General features: G+C 43.7%; 1 protein-coding gene across 7 annotated transcripts in view; it reads left to right on the forward strand.

The window, feature by feature from the left end:
* Window positions 1-26,232, forward strand: part of ZNF827 (zinc finger protein 827) — a 159,082-nt gene that overhangs the window by 127,058 nt on the left and 5,792 nt on the right. For 3 of the 7 annotated variants that reach the window (XM_019481520.2, XM_019481524.2, XM_019481518.2), the window contains exons 9-13: window positions 12,719-12,856; window positions 14,332-14,503; window positions 15,932-16,098; window positions 23,179-23,370; window positions 23,452-23,629. In XM_019481520.2, the coding sequence (XP_019337065.2) occupies window positions 12,719-12,856; window positions 14,332-14,503; window positions 15,932-16,098; window positions 23,179-23,370; window positions 23,452-23,629 (847 nt within the window). Of the gene's footprint in view, window positions 1-12,718; window positions 12,857-14,331; window positions 14,504-15,931; window positions 16,099-23,178; window positions 23,371-23,451; window positions 23,639-25,818; window positions 26,030-26,232 lie in introns of all 7 variants that reach the window. The other 4 variants (XR_002088380.2, XM_019481519.2, XM_019481526.2 and 1 more) reach the window with 4 other exon arrangements.

Below are 26,232 nucleotides of genomic sequence, written 5' to 3' on the forward strand. Positions count from 1 at the left end.
GGCATAAAGGAACACTGGGGGCGGGCATAGTACGGGGGGCATGGGCAAGAGGTTTTCAAGGAGCTTGTGCCACTGCAGCCTCATGGGGAGATGCAAGGGCAGGGAGCCCTGGGCAGGCTCTGCCAGCAGGCTGCTGTGCTTCTGGGAGCCTGGGTTGGCAGGCGCGCAGCCGAGAGCTGCAGCGGGGCCAAGGCAAGAGGCAATGGAGCCACGGCAGGGAAAACCCACCCTGCCGAGTCGAGCCATGGCTGCTGCTAGGATGAGGGGCACCCTGTGCCTGGCTGCATTGCTCCTCTGGAGTGGGGTGGGGTGGGGGGGGTGAGCAAATTTGTTACTCAAAGTGGGGCTCAGCTCAAAAAATGTGAAAACCACTGCTCTAGGGACTTAGGTTATGTTCTCCCAGCAGCAATATAAATTGTACCAGAGATCAGACAGTAGTGAGGCACTTCAGTTCTTTGAGTAAATCACTTCAGCTCATCCTCAGAAGCTCATTTATAGATGCCTAGGGAACCAGGCCAAACTGGAGGCGCCAGGTGATTTTTTTTTTTTTTTTTTGATTTTTTTTTTAAGGCTCCTAATGTGTGTTGTAGCTTCTGGCAGTGTGCCAGCTTGAATTACTCTTTGGGGCTCTAAGGGTAGAATCCATCTTGCAACCAGTTCTGAGTTGCCCAAATACTCTGGGCACATAAGTGCCTCCATTGTAGGAAAAGGGTTGTCTGTTCACCTCCAGAGAGTGATGCTGTTCCTATGATGAGGGCACTTTGGTTGTCCATTAGTGAAATTGGATTCTGCCTTAGGGGTGCAAACTCTGCTTAAGCCCTGCTTTCTTGCATATGTACTGGCCTCTGGCTGCTTTACCACTCCATCCAGGAAGAGCACATACCATCTGCAGATGCTTCCTCAGCTTGACGAAGGGTATTTGTAACCGAAAGCTTGCTAAAAAGAATTTTTCCAACTATTTGAGTTGGTTTAATAAAAGATATTAGATGTACCCAAAGAACCTTGTCTGCCTGTGTCCTTAGATCAACACGGATAAAACCTGCACCCCTAAGCCCTGTGTAGGTCTTTGCAGAACCAGTTTGAAAATGGCCCTCGGTCTTTTTCACTGAAGTCTAAAATGCACCCTTTCCTTTTTAACCCATTTGTAGAAAATGACATTTTTATTGTTTTCCATTACTCTTTGAAGCACTACTAGGCTGTTCTGTTTTCACTGGAATAAGCCAATGCACAATAGTAGTGTTCCCTTACATGTAGCATATAAGCGCTATATTCCAGTACTTTTAGCCTTATTACACAGAACTTTTTAAGAATTATACAATGGTTATACAGAATACCTTGTATTATACTTTTCCCTCTATTAAAAAAGGATCTGTATGAGCAATATTTAGACTATCACAGTAACATTACAGTAGCATTCACTGTATTTCAAGGTCAACCAAAGACTGCAGCGCTGGTGTCGTCGGGAAGGCTTTGGCTTTCATGACCACAGCCTGCTCTTTGGTGAGAGAGGCAGCGAGCTGCTGGGAAGAGATGGCCTCCACCTCTCTCCCCTAGGGAGGAGGCTCTTCTCAGCCAGACTGGCTGACCTGCTCCACTGGGCTTTAAACTAAGCCCGCTGGGGGACGGGGGGACTACCGCCACTGCTGGCCCACTGAGCAATCCTTGCAAAGCCAGCAGGTCAAGGCACTTAAGGGAGCCCACCCCTGCCCCAGCCCTGGTAAAATCTGTGGACAAGGAAGGAGCCCCCCAGGGGACACTTGCCTGCCTGTACACAAATGCCATGGGGCTTGGGGAATAAGCAGGAGGAGCTCATCCTCCTGCTTAATGCAAATAATTATGATGTCATAAGGATAACGGAGACCTGGTGGGACTCCACCCATGACTGGACCACAGGTATAGATGGCTATACCCTGTACAGGAGGGATCATGTAGAGAAAAGGGGCGGGGGTGTAGCTCTCTATGTTAAGGAAAGCTACGCGTCCCTGCAAGCCGATATTGGCGACCAGGGTGGACAGCTGGAGACCCTCTGGGTTAAAATCTGTGGGGAACACGGCACAGGGGACACAATGGTGGGAGTCTACTACAGACCTCCCACCCAAAGTCCTGAGCTTGACCAGGAGTTTGCACGGGAACTGGCTGAGGCCGCATGCTCCAGGACCATGGTTGTCATGGGTGACTTCAATTACCCGGACATCTCGTGGGAGGATCGCTCAGCAAAATCTGAGCGGTCGCAAAGCTTCCTCTTGTGCGTGGATGACCTCTACCTGACTCAAGAAGTCTATGGGCCAACGAAAGGCAAAGTGCTGCTCGACCTGGTACTGGCTACTGGGGATGACCTAGTCGGCGACCTAGTGATCGATGGGAAGCCAGGTGACAGTGACCACGAGCTGATCACCTTCACCATCCGCCGAAAAGCTGGCAAGTCAGTCAGCAACACGGAAGTCCTTGACTTCAGGAAAGCCGACTTTGACAAGCTCAGGAGGCTTGTCAGCGAGGCCTTAAGGGACCATGACCACAGGGAGAGGGGAGTTCAAGAAGAGTGGTTGCTCCTCAAGGGAGTGATCCTCAATGCACAAACTAAGTCTATTCCATCTCAGAGGAAAGGCAGCAAGAGGGCACAGAAGCCCCCCTGGCTCTCCAGGGACCTAGCAGACCTCCTGAGGCTAAAAAGAAAGGCCTACAAAGGATGGAGGATGGGAGTCACCTCCAAGGAGGATTATTCTGCACTGGTCTGGTCCTGCAGGGAGCATACCAGGAAAGCTAAGGCTGCAACTGAACTCCAACTAGCTTTGAGCATCAAGGACAATAAAAAGTCCTTTTTCAGATATGTGGGGAGCCGGAGGAAAAGCAGGGGCAACGCTGGACCCCTGCTGAACCAGATGGGGCAACTGATGCCCAGGAAAAAGCTAACCTATTAAATAGGTACTTTGCGTCGGTCTTTCATCAGTCCCATGGGACGCCCATGCCCGCTACGGGACAGGGAAGTCCAGGTGAGGGTGATCCCCTGCCCTCCATTGATGCTGACTTCATGAAGGAACATCTTGAGAAGCTGGATACCTTCAAGTCAGCTGGCCCTGACAACCTTCACCCCAGGGTACTCAAGGAGCTGGCGAGCACCATAGCCCAGCCTCTAGCACAGATCTTTGAAAACTCTTGGCGCTCTGGTGTAGTGCCCGAAGACTGGAAGAAGGCCAAGGTGGTGCCTATCTTCAAGAAAGGGAGGAAAGTGGATCCGGCTAACTATAGGCCCATTAGCCTGACTTCTATCCCAGGGAAGATCTTAGAAAAGTTTATTAAAGAGGCCATCCTTAATGGACTGGCCGACACCAACATCTTAAGGGATAGCCAGCACGGGTTTGTTGTGGGTAGGTCTTGCTTGACCAATCTCATTTCCTTCTACGACCAGGTGACCTATCACCTGGACAAGGGAGAAGAGATTGATGTCATATATCTTGACTTCAAAAAAGCCTTCGATCTGGTTTCCCATGATCACCTCTTGGAGAAACTGGCCAATTGTCGCCTTGGGTCCTCCATGATCCACTGGCTGGAAAATTGGCTCCGGGTTCGGACCCAGAGGGTAGTAATTGATGGAAGTCACTCATCGTGGTGTCCTGTGACCAGTGGGGTCCCCCAAGGCTCTGTCCTTGGACCCATACTGTTCAACATCTTCATTAATGATGTGGACACTGGAGTCAGAAGCGGACTGGCCAAGTTCACCGATGACACCAAACTTTGGGGCAAAGCATCCACACCAGAAGACAGGCGGATGATCCAGGCTGACCTGGACAGGCTCAGCAAGTGGGCGGACGAGAATCTGCTGGTGTTCAATGCCGATAAATGCAAGGTTCTCCACCTTGGGAAGAAAAACCCGCAGCATCCTTATAGGCTCGGCAGTGCTATGTTGGCTAGCACTATGGAAGAAAGAGACTTGGGGGTCATCATTGACCACAAGATGAACATGAGCCTGCAGTGCGATGCTGCGGCTAGTAAAGCGACCAAAACGCTGGCTTGCATCCATAGATGCTTCTCAAGCAAATCCCAGGACATCATTCTCCCATTGTACTCGGCCTTGGTGAGGCCGCAGCTGGAGTACTGCGTCCAGTTTTGGGCTCCACAATTCAAAAAGGATGTGGAGAAGCTTGAGAGAGTCCAGAGAAGAGCCACGCGCATGATCAGAGGTCAGGGAAGCAGACCCTACGATGACAGGCTGAGAGCCCTGGGGCTCTTTAGCCTGGAAAAGGGCAGGCTCAGGGGTGATCTGATGGCCACCTACAAGTTTATCAGGGGTGACCACCAGTATCTGGGGGAACGTTTGTTCACCAGAGCGCCCCAAGGGATGACAACTAGGTCGAATGGTCATAAACTACTACAAGACTGTTTCAGGCTGGACATAAGGAAGAATTTCTTTACTGTCCGAGCCCCCAAGGTCTGGAACAGTCTGCCACCGGAGGTGGTTCAAGCGCCTACATTGAACACCTTCAAGAGCAAACTGGATGCTTATCTTGCTGGGATCCTATGACCCCAGCTGACTTCCTGCCCTTTGGGCAGGGGGCTGGACTCGATGGTCTTCCGAGGACCCCTCCAGCCCTAATGTCTATGAAATCTATGAAATTTCCATAGTCACGTTAATTATTTGCAAAACCATATGAAAAATAATTAAGAGCATCTCATGTAGCTTTAGTTGGTTTTGTCTTATTTTTTTTCACAAATTGTGTCCTGGGACAGACTATATCATGTGTGCTGTTTTTCAGTAAACATAAAACAAAAATTACATTCCTTCTAGTAAATGGAACGAAGATTATTATATTTGGGTGATACATCTGTAAGAGAGAAATGTCAAAATTTCCATTAGCAGTTATTAATATCTGACATGTAGTATATTTAAATAGTGTTGCAGGTGATGGAACTGAATATTTTTTAAAGCAACAGAAGAGTAGAAGAAAAATATTAATGAGACAAGCCCAAGCAGATAAACTTACAGAATTTCAACAGAAGTGAGTGAAAGAAATAGGATTTTTTTAAACTGGGGATATGTTGTGTGTGTGTGTGTGTGTGTGTGTGTGTGTGTGTAAGCAAAAACAAAAGCTACTCATCATCAGTTAATCATATCAAACAAAATTCTGCAAATATTTCTGCTCCCAGTAAAAGATACTATCTAAAAATAAAATTTTGGATAGTTCAGTGTTGCATTGACAAATGAAATGGCATTCATCCTGGACCACACATACTGTAAGTAAATAGCAAGGCACAGTTCCTTAGAAAGGAACTTCAATATCTGGAAAGAATCCACCATTTATTTTAACTGAATTACTACTAACATGAATTCTGGCAGTGCAGGTAGAACCACAGTGAAAGTAAGTGGGCATAGGAGCGAGAGAGATTGTTTTAGGAGAAGATACAACTTCATCTTCATCTGAGCTTGTAAGTTGTGTGCAGGTTTTTCTAAAGCAAACAGAGTAGTACTTTAATGGCAGTTATGTCTCAAACCAGGTTTTAAATTCTGTGCTTTGGCACAGGGGATGGATGGACAAATGGAAAGCTTCAAAGCAAGAAAATTTACCTGAAATAAGGTAAATGTCCATAAGGTAGAGGGGCAAAGAAAGTAGAAAGGCACTGTCCAAAAGGAGCACTTTGTCTCCAGGAGAGACAAAGAAGCAGCATAGTTGAGTGCAATGAGGAAAGGAGAGGAGATCTTTTTTTACAAACAGATATATATTTTTGGTTGACCGAATGTTCCAACTTTCTGAATAAAACTTTTATTCATAAGTTTTATTCAGAAAGTTGGAACATTCAGTCAACCAAATATATATATTTGTTAAATGTTTTCCCTTTAAAAGACAAAGAAATAGAAGTACTCTTACAAACCATACAAGCCTTGTTGACACAAATATAGAGCTATGTATAATGCACTGTCCTCTTTCTGTGTAAAAATGAGCTACTTGAAGGATGGCAAAATATTAATAGAATGATGATCCAGTTCAGGTGGGTAGCAACTGGATGCTATATCTGGCTTTTCATTGTTCCCTGTGAAGTATTTGGTCCTGGTCCAACATGTTCTTTCAGGTCAAAGTTGAAGCACAGTGGCAAATGCACCCTGTAGGGTCGCTGTCTGTGTTGTCCTTGTTTCTAGTCTCCACCTCTGCACTCAGAAATTTGGTCTCCTTACCTGACATTGATTTTTCAGCTGCTTTTTCCAAGAGTGGCTGCTGCTTTCCTTCTTATGCTTTGCCTGGAGTTGTCCCCTAAGGTAGGGAACATCGGAGGTGTTAAATGGTTCCTTTCCTTTTCTGGGATCTCATCTACCTTTTTTCCTAGTGAATTCAACATCAATCTCTGCCTCTGTCTCTCAGTTTCATCTCTGGTGACTCAACTTCTGTGCTGACTTATTGCCTGATCCCATAAATTCCTTACTCTCGGCCTTCATTACTTCATTTGGCCATCAACCTGGGTTGACCAAATGGCAGTTAACCTCAAATCCAGTAAGCACTACTCTTCCTCTGATCTCTGTGTCACAGAGGATCCTTGTCTCATCCTTACCTCACCTTCAAAACAACTGACCTGGCTTCCTTTTGACCACTGGCATGACATGAACAACTCCAAGTTTAAATATAAAAATGATACACATTTTAAAGGAAAGAGGAGATTGTACATTCTGGCTGCTTCTGTTTAGGCTGCAGCAGCATCTTTCACTTAAGCCCTCACCCTTTTTAGGTAGTTTTCTTGTGTAGGAAACTCCATTCAGTCTATTTTAGTGAGATTCCATGTGAACTGAAGAATTTGCCCATGAATATGGCTTTGCCAGACTGGGACCTCCAGTTGTAGAAACTTTGGATCATGTCTGATGTCAGATGACAAAACAATGAAACAGTTAAAATTCTAAATGTTAATTCATCTCTTTTTTACTTCATTGTTTTTCAGCCGAATCATTGTTTTATATTACAGGGTAGGGCTTGGCAACTTTTTGTCACCCCAGGCCACTGCTTCCAATACAGCCCACACCAGAAGTGACAAATCTCCCATCCCTTCTCCCACCACACCCCAGAAAGCCAAGCTGCCTGCACTTATACTGGCCACTGATCTCCTTCTCCAAAGGCAATGGAGAAGAACAAATTTTGTGGCAAGGGTAAGTGCACAAGAGCAGCAGGGAGGGCTGCAGAGGGGTGTGCTACACAGAGGATGGGTGGCACAGCACCGCTGCCTGCCTTAGATCCCCTAGGCTGCCCCAGTCCGGATCAGACCTTCGTGGGCCACGTGCAGTCCCCAACAGTAAACTGCTGTTCTAAAACACTCCCGCTCTCTTATCTGCCAACTGTTCACAGTGCTGTGCTACAGTTTAAATACAGTGCAGTCTAAAACGTTGTGAAGTAATTATGTAAAAAGAGATGAAAAGCTAAATAACACGATAAATAAAGGAAAATAAACAAACTACCATGTGTCATAATCTAAAACTAGAGTCTCTCAGCACCATTCTGTGTTGTGAACTACTAATGGTCGCAGTGCTGCTTTAGTGAATCTGGGCAGTTATTTATGTATTCAGGTCACACTTTGTTCTTTTCTTTGCTTATAGCCTGAACCATACAAAGCATTCTCTCTAAGCAGATCTCAAGCCAAAGTCAGGTTAGAAGCGTTTTATGTATTTTGCTGTATGCTGATGTCACCAGTCTGAGGATACAAAAAAACCAAATTCACCGCTGTGCATGAAGAATCCATTAACATTACATAAATAGTTCATATTAATGTAAATGATGCAGGTTTTTGAAAAAATGCACATTCAACTTTCTTTTAAGTTCCTAAAATTCCTTCTGTGTCAGAAGCTGGCCCATTTGACGGATGTATTTCTGCAGTTGTCCAACTTCTACCTGCCTTTCCTTTCTCTCAATGTCTGACCTCTTCCTTGGCCACCAGGCTTACACAGCTTCTGGGTTTGAAAATGGCTAGGATTGGTGGAGAAGTGACACCTGTGCAGGGCAGAATGCACAAGAATGCTGCCAACATGCTTTGCTTTGTTTCTTAAATCACCAAATATTACTAAAATTGAACCTCACCTTCTTAAAAAAAGAACAACCCCCCAAATGTTTATTAGTTATCATGAAATGCAGCAAATACAGTTTTGAGCAGTACCATAACTCGAGGTGGGCAAGCCAGACATCAACCCTGGATGCCGATTCACATGGGACACCAGAAAGTCAGCCCCCAGGATGCTGCTGCCACAACAGCCCCTGTTTCAGGAGCTTACCCTAGGGTAGCAGCAGCCCACCTCACTGCCCCAACTGTAGCAGCCCCTTCTCTTCCTCCACACCAGTCAGGGGGCCAATACTTCAAGTTTCACTTCTGATCTTGAATCTTTTATGCATTTGTCTCAAAAAGATTTTTTTTTTGTGGTTATTTATTTATTTTAATTTGGTCTTGGGATTTTCTCTGTTTTTGTTTTTATTGGTACACTTCAGAACCTACTGGCTTAGCATTTCACTGGGCATAGCTTGTGTTAAACCTGTAACTTTCCACACAGAATTGTTTCTTGCTGATTTGGGAAATTCAGTATTTTTTGTAAGTTGTATTCTTCTTATTACATAAAAGCTTTGGAATTTGCCTTTCACTTTGTTTTCTTCTAAATATTGATTTAAACACGGAAACTTATGCCAAACACCATTTAATATTTTTGAGAGAGAGAGATTTCTTGGCATACAAAACCAATACAGAGTCAAAGAAACTGGAAAGGAAAAATGTATGTTAGATCAACTACGCAGTCTCTCTGGCACTTCTCCTTTAAGTTCCTGATCAAGTCCTTTTCTCTACCTGTGATACATTACTAGTGTGTTGCATGCTACACAGAAACTTTTTGTCTAGAATTTAATGGAAGAGCCTCTTCTAACACTCTAAATAACCAAGGATGTATATCAGTGGGAGGACTTTTTATAATCAAGTACTGTATTATTACACAACATTAGTTGGTCTCAGTCCAGGTCCTTCCTGTCTTCTTGCATGACTTTGCTGTCTGTGGTATTTCTAAAGGATAATGATACTGACTTCCTCTCTGAAGTGCTTTGAGATACCCAGATGGAAAGTGCTGTATACAAGCCAGGCTTTAATATTATTGTCTACTGTACTATTGTGGTATCTGAGCTGCCGGACATGTATCCACATCACAAAACCACTATCACAATTGCCACTAATTAGAAACCTTGTTTTCAGCCTCCACAGAGGAACCAGCAATTGAATTGATATGATGATTTGAAATATCCACTCACCCCTAGAGGTGAGTTTGCCATTTGCAAAGCAAATTGCTGGATGGGTTTGCAAAGCTTTCTTCACCTATTGTACAGCCAAAGAGCTTCAGTTTCCATGCATGACAGACAATGGTTTTTTACAACATAAAATTGCTCAATGTAATTGATTTCTGTGGGAGTTGAGGTCCTTGAAAGAAATGGTCAGGACCTCAGATGCTCATTTTGGTCACGATAAGCCAAAGTAGGAAGTACCTTAAACAAAATACTTTGCAGCTTCTGAGCCAGGAAAGCCATTTGGAAGCTACTGGAGAAAAAACACTGTAGGTTTCATTCTTGTCATAGAGCTTTAAAATAAATCTGAGTACCTATAGCACCAAAACTATCCTATTCTGTATAAGTGAAAAAATACAGTTATTATACAAGGGCCTCATTTTCAGTGGTCCTAAATAATCTAAAAAATGATGTCTTTCCAACTGTCTATCAATTCCTCACAACTGTGCTAGATGTAAGTCCATACATAGGCAACATAGAAAATGTATCACCTGCATGAGATGGAAAAGGCAGCCAGTGACTAATAGTGAAAGGATTTGTTAAGAGATTTATTTACTTTTAATTGAGTCTGCTCTTTTGGTATGTACCCTAATTAACTCATTTTTGTTGTGGCCATATTGAAGGAAGCTGCAACCTCATGACCTTTTCTTTTAATTATTACCATATTCCTCTTTTGAAGCACTGTTTTGATTATGTACTCAGAAAGATCTCCTAAAATACCCATAGCAGTGGTGTAAAGTCAGAATTTCCACTGTTTTGAACTCAAGAATAATAATCAAAGACTCATTTTGCATTGATGTTCTTGGAAGTTAAGTGTAACACATGGCGCACATTTTCCTTTTCTTGTTAAAGCTTACAAAATGCCTAATTTTGCAAAAGCACAAGTCATCTCACTAGAAATTCTGAAGAATAATGTACAAGGAAGATATTACAGTAGCATCCAGACATTTATGTCAAAGCTCCTTTGTGCTAGGTGTTCTGCAAACACATCCTGTATCATCCTAGCATTGTTTAAAAAAAAAAAACCAAACAAAAATGGACAAGTAGCTTTGGAAGCTCTGGAGTTGACTCTCAAGAACACATGCTGAGCTAGTTGCATGGATTCCTCCCTCCTACCAAATCAGGCACTGTTTTTATTACTGCTTAAATTGAACACAATACCTCACAAATATCTATTCAGCTGAAAAGCTGCCTAGCCAATTCTGATCTATCAGTGGAAGCAGGATTGTAGACCTGATTGCTCAGCTTGCAATTCTAGGGGAACCTGCATCATAGAGGCATCACCAGTACTTGTATAACATTTATTGCTCATGTTTTAGAAACTAGTGGTGTTCAGATCAAGCTATGTTGGCAGACAGAGATTTGTAGCAGTAACTTGAGCTTGCAGGGAAATGTGATGTCTTGACCCTATGGGTGCTCCAGGTTGAATTATGTCGTAAAGTGGCCTCTCCTCCTGTTTATCAGGAAATCCCAACCAGTTCTCCTGTTTCACTCAACATGCATATGCTCAGCTCTGTAGTATTTGACTAGTTATTTATTCACCTGTTCCCCCTATTGTCCCAGATACCATGGGGAAAAGAAGAATAAATTGCTCTGAATCTTGCACCCTTATGTTAAAGTGATCTCAGGTGGAAGTAGAAGATCCTTAACTAAAAGAAGGACTGCTCCATTTGCTGTTGTGCCTAGAGCAGGGATCAGCTACCTACAGCCTGTGGGCTGGATCTGGCCCACAAAGAGGTCTGATCTAGAATGGGGGGTCATGGCACAGAGCTGTGCCATGCTCCCCATCCCCTCTGCAGGGGCCAGCTGTTCTGCCGTGTCCGTACTTCCCTGGCTGCAGAGGGATCAGGAATCTGTAGTGAGGAAAGCACAGATGTGGCAGAGCAAAGTGAGTGCAGACAGTTGTCAGCTGGCTGCTGAGGGAGAGATGACTTTGGCCCTCAGCCACAGCTGGGTCATAAACTGTGGCTTGCTGGCCCCTGGTCTGGAATATCCCTGAATGTATTTTCACCCTTTGATCTCTAAGTATAACAGTCTGTTATATTCAAGTGTAACGTATAAAGCTATGTCCTCTGGCTTATGCTGATACTTGGCTTCTGACAAATAAAGTAACATCACTACCATCCTCAAGCTCTACTGGTTCTCCCTTCATTCCTACATTCAATTAAAAATTTTCCTCCGTACCCTTGGTATGGCCTGGCCTGTCTTGTAAAAATCATGATTTTCTACTCCTATCCACATTCCCTGTCATTTAATACATCCATTTTCTTTACACCTCCACACAAACTGTTAATATGAAAGCTTTTACTTCTGCATCTTCTGCCATCTGGAACAGCCTTTCTGTAAAGGAAAAATCTATTCTTAAAACATTTAAGATCACCTTTGTCCCTAAAGAGGACTCTCTCCTAGTTCTTAGCTACTTAGTACAAGAAAGTATAGAACTCCTCAAGCCATTGCAGTTTTGATCCTTGAGGGGAATGGGTGCAGAGTAGAGCCTGTTCCATCTCCCATCCCCTGATGGAGATACTGCAGCCTTTTAGTTTAACCTGTGCCTTTGCAACCTGCAATTTCTGATTGATCAGGTGACAAACGTCCCTCACTAAAAGCTATTGCAGATGCAAATTATTGAGAAAACTTGCTTCTGTAAGTGAGTAGTAAAAATTAGTGTAAAACTACCTTAGAAAGGTTTCCCTCAAACACCAAGGTGGGTGAGGTGAGAAGGCTAATGAATTCTTCAGAGAAGTAGAATTACAGGTCAGTACATTTCCCTGCTTTTACTTGCCTGAACTTCTCTCTCTACAGTATGCAGTTTTAACTCTTCAACTTTATATAAACTCTAAAATGTTCTGTGACACTCTGAAAATGCCAGATGCACACAAAGGCATAGGTGCAGCAGGCAAACCACTGGCATGGTCAGATTACATACCTGGTGCATGGCAGAATTCCACATATGGTAGCTAAGTAGAGTAACACATGATGGTAGAGGCCAGTTACTCTGGAATAGTGTGCATACCACCTGGCTTATTTAACATGACTCGGTTGCGGGGGGTAGGGAGGAACACCTTTTATTGATATTTGTTTGCTTATTTTTATACTTGCTGAAAGATTTTGTCAGACTGTTGCTTGCTACCAGTGTAAACTAGTCTCGCACAGAGTCATTAATAACCTTGTTTTTTCATGTTTTGATATGGTGCCTAAAACCGTTCCAGTTCTCTGCAAGCCTTTCTTAGTATGTCGTATGTGAAGCTTTAACCATGCAAGAAAGGCATACTTGCCATTTAGACTGAAGACTGAACCTGTTTCTTAACGAAAGCCTTGTTTGATGTGGAGTCTGTGCAGTCTGGGGCCAAAGGTGTTGCATTTACATGCAGTAATCTGTAGAATTAAATCCTTTTAAATGGCTACATTAAGACTTTGTATTTATGCATGTTTTGGCATAGAAACAGAAAAGATAGGGCTGGAGGCAGGAAATGGATTACCCTCCTGGAAATTTAATGACCAACTCTTTCCCTGTGACGTGTGTGGAAAAGTGTTTGGCCGCCAGCAAACATTGTCCCGACATCTTTCACTGCACACAGGTAAATCAGACTCCCTGACGTTTCCTCTTACAGTGTTGGGCAACTTTCCTCATTTCTTTGCAAGATAATCATGAAAGGTATCTCTGATGGGAAAGTGGGTACTGTGGCAAGAACCATTCTCTGCCTCTTACCCCAAAAGCGAAGGAGGAGCTAATTAGAAGCTAATTAATATTTTATTACAGCCCACCTAAAATTCATCTTTAAAAAATGGACAGACTGGAATCTGTTCCAGTATCCATTTTTGGCAATAGATACCATTTCTGGTAGCCACGACTTAAGTCATCTTGGAAACAGAGCTCTGAAGAGAAGTAGGTTGCAAGAATATTTGAAAGGGTCATGAGCATGTCCCAGAAAAATGTGGGAAAGCATGGGTTTCCTTTTGCAGGCTGGTAGCCTTCCAGCCTGCAAGGAGCTGCGTGGGGTGATTGGAGGCAGCGGGCGCACGTGCATCTGTGCATGAAGATGCACGTGGCTGGCATGTAGCCAGGCAGGGTCATGGGAGCAGCTCCAGCAGCTGGATGCAGGTAAGTCCATGGGGAGTGGGGGTTGGAGGTCCAGGGCTTGGGGATTGTCTGGGGGGGACCTGTGTGTGGGTCAGGGGTGTGTGGAGGGGATGGGTGTATAGTGGGGTGGGTGCCTGTCAGCACCGGGGGAAGGTGGCTGGGGCTGAGGCTGCAGTAGGGCAGGGATGCATAGGGAGGGAGGTGCCTGCCCCTCCAGCAGGCGAAAGGGGTGAGGGGTCCTTCAGGGGACAGTAGGGAGCTGTGTGACTGGGCTGGCAGCACTGGGGCCGGTGCCTGTACTCGCAGGGGCAGGGCAGCCAGGAGATGCTGCTGGGGGGTGGGAGGGGTCGTAACCAGACTGCCTGGCATGGTGCAGCAGCCCCAGCCCAAGGCAGGGGGGTGCCACTGGCCTCCCCTCCTCCTCCCTCCAGCCCGTGCTGAGGCTGGACTCACTCCACTGCTGCTCGCATGAGCCAGAGCCGCCACAGCCACTGTGCTTTGGCCCATGCGGGATGGGGGCTGCTGGAGGCCCCCTCTGGCAGGGCTGGTGCGGGGACGGGACAGGGGGCTGTGGGTTTCGAGTGAGGAGCACCAGCTGGGTCCTTGGGGGCTGTAGGTCAGACCTGGCCATCAATCTTTACAAATGGGTCCTGGTATAAAAAAGGTTGAGAACCACTGTTCTAGACAATATGTACTTTTATGTTGTTCATTTGTAAACTATATACCAAGGGTTAAAATAAAAAACTCCCTTAAATTAGCTGAAAATGAGTTCTCCATATAAATAATTACTGAGAATTGTGATGGCTTTCTAGAGTTTTCTAATATCTAGGGAAAATCATTTGAGTTTATTCTGAGTGCTGTAAAACTTTGAATACAAATAAGTATGTCGATGATTATTTGATATTTCCAAATTATGTCACTTAACACTTAAACATACATTTAAGGTTGTCTGATGGGGTTTTTTTTCCCCAGAAGAGAGAAAATACAAATGCCATTTGTGCCCCTATGCTGCCAAGTGCCGTGCTAATCTGAACCAGCATCTGACCGTCCATTCTGTGAAGCTGGTGAGTACAGACACTGAGGACATTGTCAGCGCTGTCACTTCTGAAGGCAGTGACGGAAAGAAGCACCCTTATTATTACAGGTGAGGAACCAGCACAGGGCTGTTCACCAGAGACCAGAATCCACATGTTTTATCTGCCTGTCTGCTTACTAAAGACAAGGGTTCTCCTTTTTGTTCTAAGGTAGAACTTAACTGAATATATTCAGCTTATGTTGGACTTCAGGTTCAGCAGCAAAACCCAGATGGCTGCATCAGGTTTCTTGATCTTGCCAGTGATTGCAAAAGATCATGTACTTTAAGGCAGATGAGCCTTTAAAAGTCTTAGAATTCTTCACCACAAGAACAGATATATTTAATATGTTCTGCTGTATGTATGTAAATATGCTATCACTCACGTAGCCACAGTAAGTTTAACAGTTCAGTGCTTCTACTTGATTTGGTTAGGTCAAGAAAATCAAACAAAATTTTTGGAATTATAACGCTTAAAAAATCTAACTTTTACCTTCTGTTTTTGTCTATTTTGATTGTTTAAGATAGGTGCATTTTAATTCAGCTACTTTTGTGTTATAAGAAGGACCACAATTGTGAAGGAAAAGAGATGATCATTAGAAAAGCCTGTAATGAAATTGCACTTTTCAGGGATATTCACTAACACAAGCTTTGTCATATACTCTGAGAGCTTGTCATATGCACCTTATTTCACGGGCATCTTATTTTAGTCTAAATGCTTAGGACAGATCTAATTACAAAATCATAGAAAGAAGAAATGAACAAGACCCATTAGATTATGTAGCTCATTTATGAATGCAAGATTTGTTCTCTAGAGCACATGCTTTCTAAAATGTTTTGACTTGTTTTAAATGTTAATGGATTAATTGAAAAATAAGAGGAAGACACGGAGAAGACATTTTAAATGAAAGGGGTTCATCTGTTCCTTCTGAACATCACCTGGCTTATATGTGTGCTAGCTGTGGAATTTTGTAGAAGTGCTAAATACTTGCATTGTTGGTGGCTACTTTTGTCCAGTCAAGCATGAGGGATCCTCAAACCCATTTTTATGTGTTTACATTTGGAGTGCCAGGCAGTTCTGCACAAGATCTCAGTCTGACACGGGAATGATTCCAGAGCTTGACTGGCTCCTGGAGTGGGCAGCAAGCACTCAGCTTGTCAGTGTATCGGTCCTACTAAACGTCTTGGCAAATCTGCAGCGCATCTTATTGCCCAAAGGAATCAGCTAGGTGATAAGCAGCATCTGGAATCTGTAGTTTTTAATTAACTTTATGATTATTTAGCATCATTATAGCATGTTTGGGATTGTTGCATTGTGTCTGGTCTTAATCAGGTTGGCATGGCCATCAGTTCAGAGAGTGTTCAGCATAGCAAAGAATTTTCCAGTGAAAATTCAACCTTAAAGAAGAGAGAGAATTTAGGAATCAGGTTTTCATATGAAAATGAACAGAATGCACTTAAATTTATTTTTTGATGTTTCTAATTCCCTACTCCCTGCAGCTGTCATGTGTGTGGCTTTGAGACAGAGATGAATGTCCAGTTTGTCAGTCACATGTCCCTTCATGTGGATAAAGAGCAGTGGATGTTCTCTATTTGCTGTACAGCATGTGATTTTGTCACCATGGAAGAGGCAGATATGAAGGCTCATATCAGCAGCAAGCACCCAGGTGAGGATCTGTCCCTATTCCTATGATCTCTTTTTTCCTTTTAAGTGAAGCCCTTTACCACCTCATCAGCACTATTCTTCTCCACTGAAGTGCTTGTTTAATTAAGCCCCCAGTCCTATAAAGCTGGAGTGAGTGAGTTCCCCAACAGACCTACACAAATTTGATGGTATAGAGATCCCTTTACCAGACTGGGGAATAAATGAAGGACAGTATCTTAAAGTTTCTAGGAAGTTACAGTTGTCAGTATTGCCCAGCTTATTTATTAGTTACTCTTTCATTAAAATTCTAAATTGACTCCATTGACTATAAGGTGACTTGTGAGTATTAAGTGCATGCAGCTGATTGCAGAATGGCAGTATTTTGGAATCGGGTATTACATTTCACTGAGTTGTGCCAATATTTGAAGTTTTATCCCTTTCTCCATGGTCTGTAGACTGTTGCTGTTTAGTTAGGGCTCTTAGCAGCTAAACTAATGCTGCTGTTGCTGCCTTTTGGTCCCAACTCCATATTAAATAGTTGAGGAAGCCATGATTCTGTTTAACTTCTGTGTTTTCACCAGTTCTGTTCATTTAATAGCAGAAGATAAGAATTCCTGCATTACCTCTTCGTAATGACATTTTTTGAATGAGCCACATATATTTATTCCAACTAATGAAGCCTGGCATAATTTAAGAAGAAGAAAATGGGAATGCTTTTAATTAATTTCTCTTGCAATATCACTAGTAATAAGGATTTTACTATTAGAAACTGACAATTTTTTCAGTAATGTATGAGGTAGAATTGAATCTAGCTCAATCTTTCATTGATTTGTTAGCTGCAGTTCTACCAGGAATAAAGTTAGGGGGGCTATACTCATCTCGCAAAAAGAAGCACTAAATGTAAGTACTAAAATATGAAGCCACTGAAAGTCCATGCTGTACTGTGAGCATGGGCAGGCAACCCATCCCTCCTCCCACTGCTCCCCCCGGGGTTCTGTGATAGGGAGTTCCACCAGTACTATAAGAAACTGCACATAGGTGCAGAACAAGTCACCAGCCAGCACTAATGAATTTAATCTCAAAATGCCCTTAATTATCCCTATTTTACAGATGGGGGGTTGTGGCAAATGGAAACTTAGTTGCCTCATGAAAAATCTGTTGCTGAGCTCAAAATTGAACCTAGATCTGAGTCCTGTTGTTGGTTTGTGGCAGTGGTCTCCAACCTTTTTGAGTAGGAGATCACTTTTAGAATTAAAAAGCAACCCAAGATCTATCCCTTTCCCCCACAGGTCAGTCTGTGGGGAGGGAAGTGGTGGGGACAGGCAGATTGAGGTGGAGGGAGAAAAAATTATTTGGGGGCATACCCTCTTCCCCCCCCCAAAAGCAAGTAAGTCTGTGGGGGAAGGGGCAGAGGGAAGGGAAAGAGCTGTGGGGGGGAGGGCAGATAGAGTCCCCAGTGGTGAGGGAGGGAGCGGGACACAGGCAGGAGCAGGGGCTGTGCAGGATGGAGCTGCCAGTGGCTCATCTGGGGAATGAGAGGAGGGGGGCCAGGCAGCCTGGGAAGACATGGGGCACACGTGCCCCCAGATCTGCACACGGGGCGAGGCGGGCTGGGGGCAGCTGAAAATTTGCCATAGCCCCCCCACCTCCTTGCAATGTTGCCGCCACTGTGTGACCAGAGAACCACGTGGCCGAAGAGCCACACCGGGAAGAGCCTGGTGCCGCCCTGGCCCTAGCCTGACCTGCCCTGCCCTGCATGTAGATCCAGGGGCCGGCATCCCTGTGTCCACCCCTCCTGGGCCCCCACCCACCCATGCCCCCCAGACAAGCCGCTCGTGGCTGTCCTGCACCCACCCTGACTGTGCAGTGCCAGTCCCTGCTCCACTCTCCCCCTCACCGCTGTGCACGTGCCTCGCCCCACCCCTGCTGCAACTGCTGGAAGCCTGGGGAGGGCCTGGGCCGAGCCAGGGGAAGGGAGGGTCAGAGCCCAGGCGGCTTGTCCAGGTGCACAGGGGGACTCCTGCACACATCCTGGCGGTGGCCTGGGGGGCACATGTTCCCCCGATCTGTGCACAGAACTTGAGGTGCAAAGCCCAGCATGTAGTGGCAGCCGCCTCTGCCCCATGCACAGATCAGGAGGGCACGTGGCTCCTGGACTTCCGCCGGGGTGTGTGCAGTGCAGGAGCCCCCCTGCACCCCTGGACAAGCTGCCTGGGCTCTGACCCTCCCCTGGCCCGGCTGGGGCCCGTCCCCTGCCTCACTCCCTCCCTCATTGTAGGGTGTGGAGTGGGATCACCCCACTCATCTGGCCCGGTCCCAGTGGCAGAGGGCACAGCTGAGCCCAGCTACGTGCGTCCCACTGCTGTCCCACTGCTCCTGGACTGTGTCCTGGCCCTTCTGCATGTGCATCCTGCCACTTCTGATTGTGAAGCCTCTGACAGTCGATTTTAAGTCTGGGTGAGGACTGAGCACACACGCACTTAGCCCCTGCCAGACTAAGATCGAATTAGTCTGGCAGGGGCTAAATTAGGAAATACTTCTGCAATTTTTTTGTTCACTAGGTAGATCATTAAGCCACAGACCAAGTTTTCTACCTTTCTCACTTCTGCTAGCTCTCTATCATTCTCCCTATCCATGGTTTGTATTGTTACTGAAGAATTTGGGCCCACCTTGTAACAACTTAAGATCCAAAACCAGGGGGCAGATCTGATACTTGTAAACACAAATAGGTAGATAGGGTCTAAATAGCAGTTTGTTTGGGAATTTATCCGGTGTGTATATGCAACTCAACAATATGCAGGCATGAAATTGTATGTGCATTTTTGTACGGGGACCACTGGCTCCTGTTTTAAAATTTGAGGCTAATAAAATGAATTTGCTTTGGTGTTCTGCAACCCAGTGTGGACCTTCAGAAATGCAAATTCAGAAACTGCCTTATGTATTCCAATGTGTCTCTAACTCTCCTCAACATATTTAGAAAAGGTTCCAGGTAGAGTTCTAAAAATAACTGTTTTTTTATTTTTCCATGGAGGGTCTGACAAAATTTTTTTTTGATCTCAAATGAAATGTGGTTTGGGGTTTTATTTTCTGCTGATTTTGAACATTTATGTTTTTTATTTGTTAATAAATTCAAAGAAAAGTCACTTCAAATTAGAAAATGTAGAAGTGAAATGAATGGACCCTTTTAAAAGAACTTCAGGTGTTCTCAGAACAACCAAATGGGTAAATCTGGCAAGAATTCCTTAGGTATTTTGGTGTTGTTTGTCTGCATTCTTTTCTGAAAAAAAAATTGCCCACTTCTATTTACAAGTCCTTATTTTCAGTTATATATTTTATGGCTCCCTCCTTGCAACATTTCATCCCAAACCTTAGTCTGTCCTGCTAGAGAGCAGTCTTAAAGTAGTTCTCTATCAGACCTTAGTTCTGGCAGTGTTTCAGGGGGAACTGCAGCCCCTTTAGCACACATTCAGTTTTAAAAAATAATATCAGATCTCGTGTGTAAATTATCTTTAATAAGTGAGTATCCAAGAGTCAGACGTTGGCATATTTGAGCTCTGCGGGTCTTTGTACTAGGTGAAAAAAAAAAGATATTTCTTTAATGAGTCACTCTGCTTTGAACTTTCTCATTTGGGTTTAGTAAGTGATGCTCATGGTACAGATGTTCAGAAGGCCTTAATTTTACACAGCTGTCCATTATTCTGAACACTGTTCCTGAGTAATGATATCACCATTTAATCCGTAACAGGAAAGAAGGTAATAGTCAAACAGTGCATATTAGCCATATGTTTAAGAGGTACTTATGTGGCTGAAAAGGCAAAGGACAATGCTGAACAAGACTGAACCATTACATATTGTGGCAGGTTCTTTGCCTTTAAAAATAATATGCTGCTTACAAATATTCCTGGGTAGCTTATTGTCTTTCAGTGCCTCTGTTGTGAAAAAGCACTCTCCATTCATTTTGCTGGATTCAGCTATTCAGGTGTTGATCCAGCATATATTTGCGTCCCTTGTTTAGCGTGGGAACATAGGGCTTGAGGCGATTGGCTAGTCCCCTACTGTTGCAGGAAGTCACATTTTATAATTCCATGTATACAGTTATTAATCTCAGTCTTGAAACTATTAGGTTATTTGTCCCCAATCTTCCTATTAGAAAGCTGTTCCAGAACTTCACAGTTCTGTTAGAAACCATTTAACTCCTAGGATAAATTTATTCATGGCCAGTTTAGAACTGCTTGCTTTTGTGCCAGCATTATTCATTAAGTTAAGTAGCCACTCTCTTATCCTGCCATTTACCCCACTGATGTATTTATAGAAATCAGGTTTCCTCTCAACTTCCATTTTGCTAAGCCAAACAAGCTATGATCTCTTAGTTTTTTCTCCTCAGACAGATTCTCCATTCACCTGATATCTTAAAACAGGGGTCAGCAACATTTTTGGGCACAGTACCAAAAACACCCTCAACCTCAACTTATAAGATGTTGGTGTGCCAGGGTGGACAGCAGCTGAGCTACAAGGGGCCCGATCCTTGTTGTGACAGCGCAGCCCTGACCCCTTCCCTGCCATCCTCCCCGAGGTGTGCGTGTCAAGCAAAATGCCTTCATGTGCCATGCTCTGTCACCGGTGCTGGGAGTTGCCTACCCATGTCTTAAAAGCCCTTCTCTGCACCTGTTCCAGTTTGAATGAATCTTTCTTGAAGCTGGGTGACCAAAATTATACAGTTTATTCCAGATATAATCTCACAAGTGTCTTGTACCATGGCACTGTGGCTTCTGGTGTCTCTACTGGAAGTACCTGCTTGATACTGCTTTGCATATTTGCCATCACACTGGTGGCTCATAACTGCCCTTGTTCAACTTGCACACTCAGGTTTTTCCTCTATCAATACCAAATGATAAATCCCCAGTGTGTAAGACTTTTGGGGTATTTATAGACATGCTCTGGCAGGTGGGGGGGTGCTTAATTAGCGCAGCTCTGAGAGCCATGCTAATTAAAGCACCCAGAGCATCATATGTCTCTGTCCCTGCACTGAAAAATAGTGAGGAGCTTTAAACTAAAGCTTATATACTTCATACTGTTACATTTCATTCCACTTTTATTACTTAAGTTCTTGGGGTCATCTGCTCCTACTTATAGGATATTTTGGTTCTCTGTATTGACAATTTTCTGTCTTCAGCAAATTCTATTGGCACACTGCTTCCATTTTAACTTGAACTAATACTAACTCTGCTTAGACTTTAGTTAACCATTATCAATTACATGCACAAGATTTAAGTTTTTTTTTAAGTAAGATTCTGTTTTACATACAGCTCATTGCTGCCGCTTCCCCCCCCCCACCCCGGGCACTTACCCTTGCTCTGGGTCTCGTAGGCTCTGGCCTTGCTCCAGCCCAAGCCTGGTTTGGCAGTGGCAACAGTATGGCAGTTCCAGCTCCATGACCTGGTCAGAGCTGGCACTGCCACAGCTGCTACTGAGACAGGCTGGAGCTGGAGCAATCACATACTCCATGCCCCAGGCTGGAGCAAGACTGGAGCCAAGATAAGGAGTAGGGGGACAGAGGCTGCTGGGGAGAAGAGGGTGTGAGGGCTCAAGGGCTAGAGGGGTGGTGGTAAGAGGCAGCTGAGGACAGGCACAAGGGAGCAGGCAGAAGGGAGGGCAGGTTGCAGGGGGCAGGCAACAGCAGCAAGCTGGTGAGGGGCAGTGGGCAGGGGTCAAGCTATTTGACCCCTTCTACTGCCTGTCCCCTCTACCATGTGCTGCCCCTACTCCCTGCCCCCCCTGCCACTGCTTTCCCTGCTGCAGCAGTGAGGGTGGGGGATGAATTTTAGATGACCCTCCAAAAATTAGATTCTGTACCTGGGAAATTATAACAAATTTATATATTGTCTACGTATAGAATCTAATTGTGCAGGGTCGTCTCAAATTCAGGGTCATCTTGGTCTTGGATTCAAGTAATAACCTTTTGCAGTCATTCCCATGAAAGTCTATTCGTGCCGTCTTTTTGAATAGTCTCGCTATTACATAAATGTCTGGATTTTCCAGAATTATCCCAGAAAGAATTGGCTGTGCCCTGTTGATGACAGTGATACAGTAGTACACTCTAAATGCAATAACGTCTAAACACAAAGAGCCATTTTTAAAATAGTTGGATGAAGATGCAGATGAAATCAATGCAAATTAGTGCTTTTGAAAATTTCACAAGAGGTTTTTTTTAGGCACCTAAATACCTTTTAAAATCTAGAGCCTGGCATACTAACCCCAGAACAGTGGTGCAGAGAGCTTTTTATAATAATACACACACAACAAGACTTTGATCTTTCTTCTTACTCCAGATGTCAAATCCATTAGTGGCTTGACACCAGGGATGACTTGAGCTCCTTGTCTGTTTACTCCTGCCAGCAGGACTAACTCTTTGTAAGCGCTTATGGTTCCATCTCTTGCCTCCGATGTCTTGGAGCAGTCTGGAGCATTGATGAAAGAAAAATTAGCACTGCCCAGACAGCACAAGTGGTAATCAGAGAGAAAGGTTGTGGGAAAGACTCAAATTACTATGGAACTATACTAAGTGACTGGGACAACTAGTTAGCTTTTTTTCCTCCTTGATTTCATCTCCAAAATGAACACAAAGAGCCCACAAAGTGAGTTAGAAAAGGCTTAGCTGAAACAATGATGAAGTACCCATATTCCTAAGCCCTGAGGTGAACAAAAAGCAAAAGTTTTACAGGAGCTTTGAACATTTACAAAGTGACTGATTTCTGCTTGGCTCTATGTTCTATGCTAATTAAAAATGTTTCTTTTTTTACCTTTTCTCAAGCTGGTTGCGGGCAAAATTATGTATTCCCTTCATACTTCCCCTGTGGACAAATTGATAGGTGTGCTGTTATAACTTCTTGTAATAGGAAGGAAGGCAAGGTAACCATGATACTTACAGAGCAAGCTCACTTGCCCAGAAGTGAGTTAAAAAGTAATTTTTTTCCTTCTGCTTTTAATACAAGTCGCTTCTTCCTGGAACTAAGAAAACATAGGATAACTGGAGCTGTATTACAATGATGGAGTTCTTCTCTATATAGCAACCAGTAAGTGGACTTCTATTCTTGTTTTCCAGCTGAAGAGAGGAAGACACCCAGTGAATCAAACAGCCCTTCTTCATCTTCCTTGTCAGCACTTAGTGATTCTGCCAACAGCAAAGAAGATGCAGATATCGCCCAAAAAAACAAGGGTTCGAACAATCTGGTAGTCATTTCCTTAGTGCCTGGTAGCCAGACCTCATTGAACATAGAAGAGAAGTCAGAGAAAGGTAAAAGAAAGACAGGCTGCCTTTTTGCATACGAGCAAACGGGATAAACTTTGCCATGTATCCTTCTTTTTTCATTTTCAGGCTTTGAATGTGTTTTTTGTAACTTTGTCTGCAAAACAAAGAACATGTTTGAGCGCCATTTGCAAATCCACCTGATCACACGGATGTTCGAGTGTGACGTGTGCCATAAGTTCATGAAGACACCTGAGCAGTTATTGGAGCACAAGAAATGCCACACTGTCCCCACTGGTGGGCTCAAGTAAGGAAAGCAAGTACACAAACTTTTACTGTGTTAAGCACCTCTAATACCACAGGGATAAACTTTGGGGGACATACATTAAAAGGAGTGAGTTAAGATCCTATGATCCAAAGTAAGGCCTATGATCCAGAGTAAGGGGCTGTCATTTATACTTTTATGTAGTTAACACAATCCCAATATCTTTGGCTCTATGTAGTTTATTATTATTTTTATGATAATGATGAAGCTTAGGGTGCCATGTCATGGACCAAGATCCCAACAGAATAGTTGCTGCACAGGCTAGATAAAAAAAAAACAGTCACTGCCCCCAAAGAGACTGAAACCTTAATATCAGACAAGAGAGGACAGACAGGAGAGTTCAAGGACCCAGCAGCCTAAATTATCTCTATTTTTGGAGGCATCCCAGCAAGGGGAGTTTAGAACTGAGTTTGAAAGCAGTGGCCATAGGAAGCCATAAATGCAAAGGATGGGCATTTCTTTCAGGTAGCTTGTAACCTGGTTTTCAGAAGAAAAAAATAACATAATAAGTTCAGGCCAAGCATTTACAAAACTCTTCACCCTGAGATCAACAGTGTATAAACTTTTTGTTGAAGTAACAAAACACAAAATATCTTCTTAAAAGTCAACTTTCTCAATTATTCATCAGCCTTTTCAGCGCCTAATGCAATGTCAGTCCTCACTGGTAATCATTAAAAATTCTTCCTGTTTTTGTTTCCATACTGGAGTAAAATAATCTCTAAACCTTTCTGTGAGGCTCTCTTTATTTTTGTTTCTCTTCAAATATTTTTTGGAATTGAGAGGAAGTCAAACAGTAGGTCCCTGTTCTATTTTATCTTAATACCTCAAGAAACATCCTTAGTTTGCAGCTGCATCAGTAAATTTTGTAGAGTATTTTGGTTTGGGTTTTCTCCACTGCAGTATTGTTGTCATCTCTGGGTATTTTTGTTGATTTGCCTGCTGGAGTATCAAATACCCTAATGCTTTAGTCCTTTTTGTTTCATTATTTATTAAAGTTGTATTCTCTGTAGATGTAACAGGGAAGGCACTGCATGGTTTAGCTACTCACTTATGTACACATATCCTCGAGCCATACAGTACAATATAATTTATAAATTACTGAATAGCCATCAGCCTTAATTACTCTATAAATTATAATGTGACTGGTAAATGAAGGCATCAAAATATCATGATACCCTCCGTCAGAGCAGTATTTTTCTGACCATGTGAATGAATTAATTTGCTTGAAAGGATAATTTTAATAGTATGAGTCAGAGAAAGTCTTTGGCTGAACTGCAATAGAGAAACCAAGCAGGGGTCACAGAAATGTCCTTAAAATGTAACAGACTACAGATGTCTACATTAGTTCTCTGTGATGGAACTGCTTGTACTGTATTTCCTGTTCATATTGTAGATAATGCAATATTTTGTGCTGTAGTTCAGGGTAGTGCAAGGATTTCAGAATTGTCTCAGGGAAGTCCAGATTTATGTAGGTGTTTCTGTGTCAACCGTGGGCATTAGGTTACTGCATTAAATTGCAACTTGTCCTCTCCTTTCACCATTCTCCCTTTTAAGAACATTTCATTGGTCTTAAGAAATAGGAGTTGTCCTTTAAGAACATTTTATATAATTCTCAGTTTCTAGAGCACATGTATGGCCTTGGGGCCAAGCAGTGACTGCTGGGGGCTCCCTGCTTGCTCTGTAGTAAGCCAAATAATCTGTATAACATGTTATAATACTCTTGCCCCAAGTCTCTGTTCCAACCACTGCAGGCACTGAGATTGGAAGCAGTTCAACCCAGGGTGAGCGTCAACACATCAGAACTTCTGCAAGTGTCTTCTTTTGCTGCACCAGCACAGGATTTTAGTTTTGACTAAATCTGTGTACTGAACTTTGTGGATTTTTTCCATCAGCCAACTGACTCTTGTATCTAGCTCAATAGATCCATTATTTAGGGTCTCTGTTCAGTTCTGATGTGGTGACTGAATCTGGAGAGAAAATCAGATTTAAAAGTACATAGCTTGCAAGAATGAGATAGTTGTCTTAGACACTTACACTAGTTGCTTATTCTGCTTGGGTGTGATCAGCGTTGAAGCTATCCCCTATACCCTGAAAGGTAATGGGAAGACTTTGAAGGCTTCTCAGCCTAGCTCTAGCAGTACAGCTAAGTCATCTCCTTGCCCTTCTTTCAGTTGCTCAAGCTAGAGGCAGATTGAGGGCTGGATCTAATAAAAAGGCCCAGAGAGATCTAAGGATCAAGTAGAATTGTATTTTTCTGCCTCCTGATGACCATTGAGGATTTGGAGAAAGACCAGAAAACTCTTCCATCGTTCTTCCTGTTCCTACCCAGCTCCAGAGCAAAATCTAAGATTCTGATCCAAAGAGGAGTTAGCACCAAGAGAGGTAGGTATGTGTGATGTCTTGACATCTGCTCCCTTGCTCTGGTACTGTTAATTGCTTTAGCATCCTCTGTGCAGGGCTGCCTCTTTGGATCAGAGTGCTTTTAAAAATCAAAAATTATTGTTGCTACACTCAGTCTGTCCTTTTCCTAGTTGTTATTCTTTCTATGTTTTAAGTGTCTCTTGGTAACCATCTAGATAAAAAAT

This window comes from Alligator mississippiensis, chromosome 2 (genome assembly GCF_030867095.1).
Source record: "Alligator mississippiensis isolate rAllMis1 chromosome 2, rAllMis1, whole genome shotgun sequence".
In the NCBI taxonomy this organism is placed as follows: Eukaryota; Metazoa; Chordata; order Crocodylia; family Alligatoridae; genus Alligator; species Alligator mississippiensis.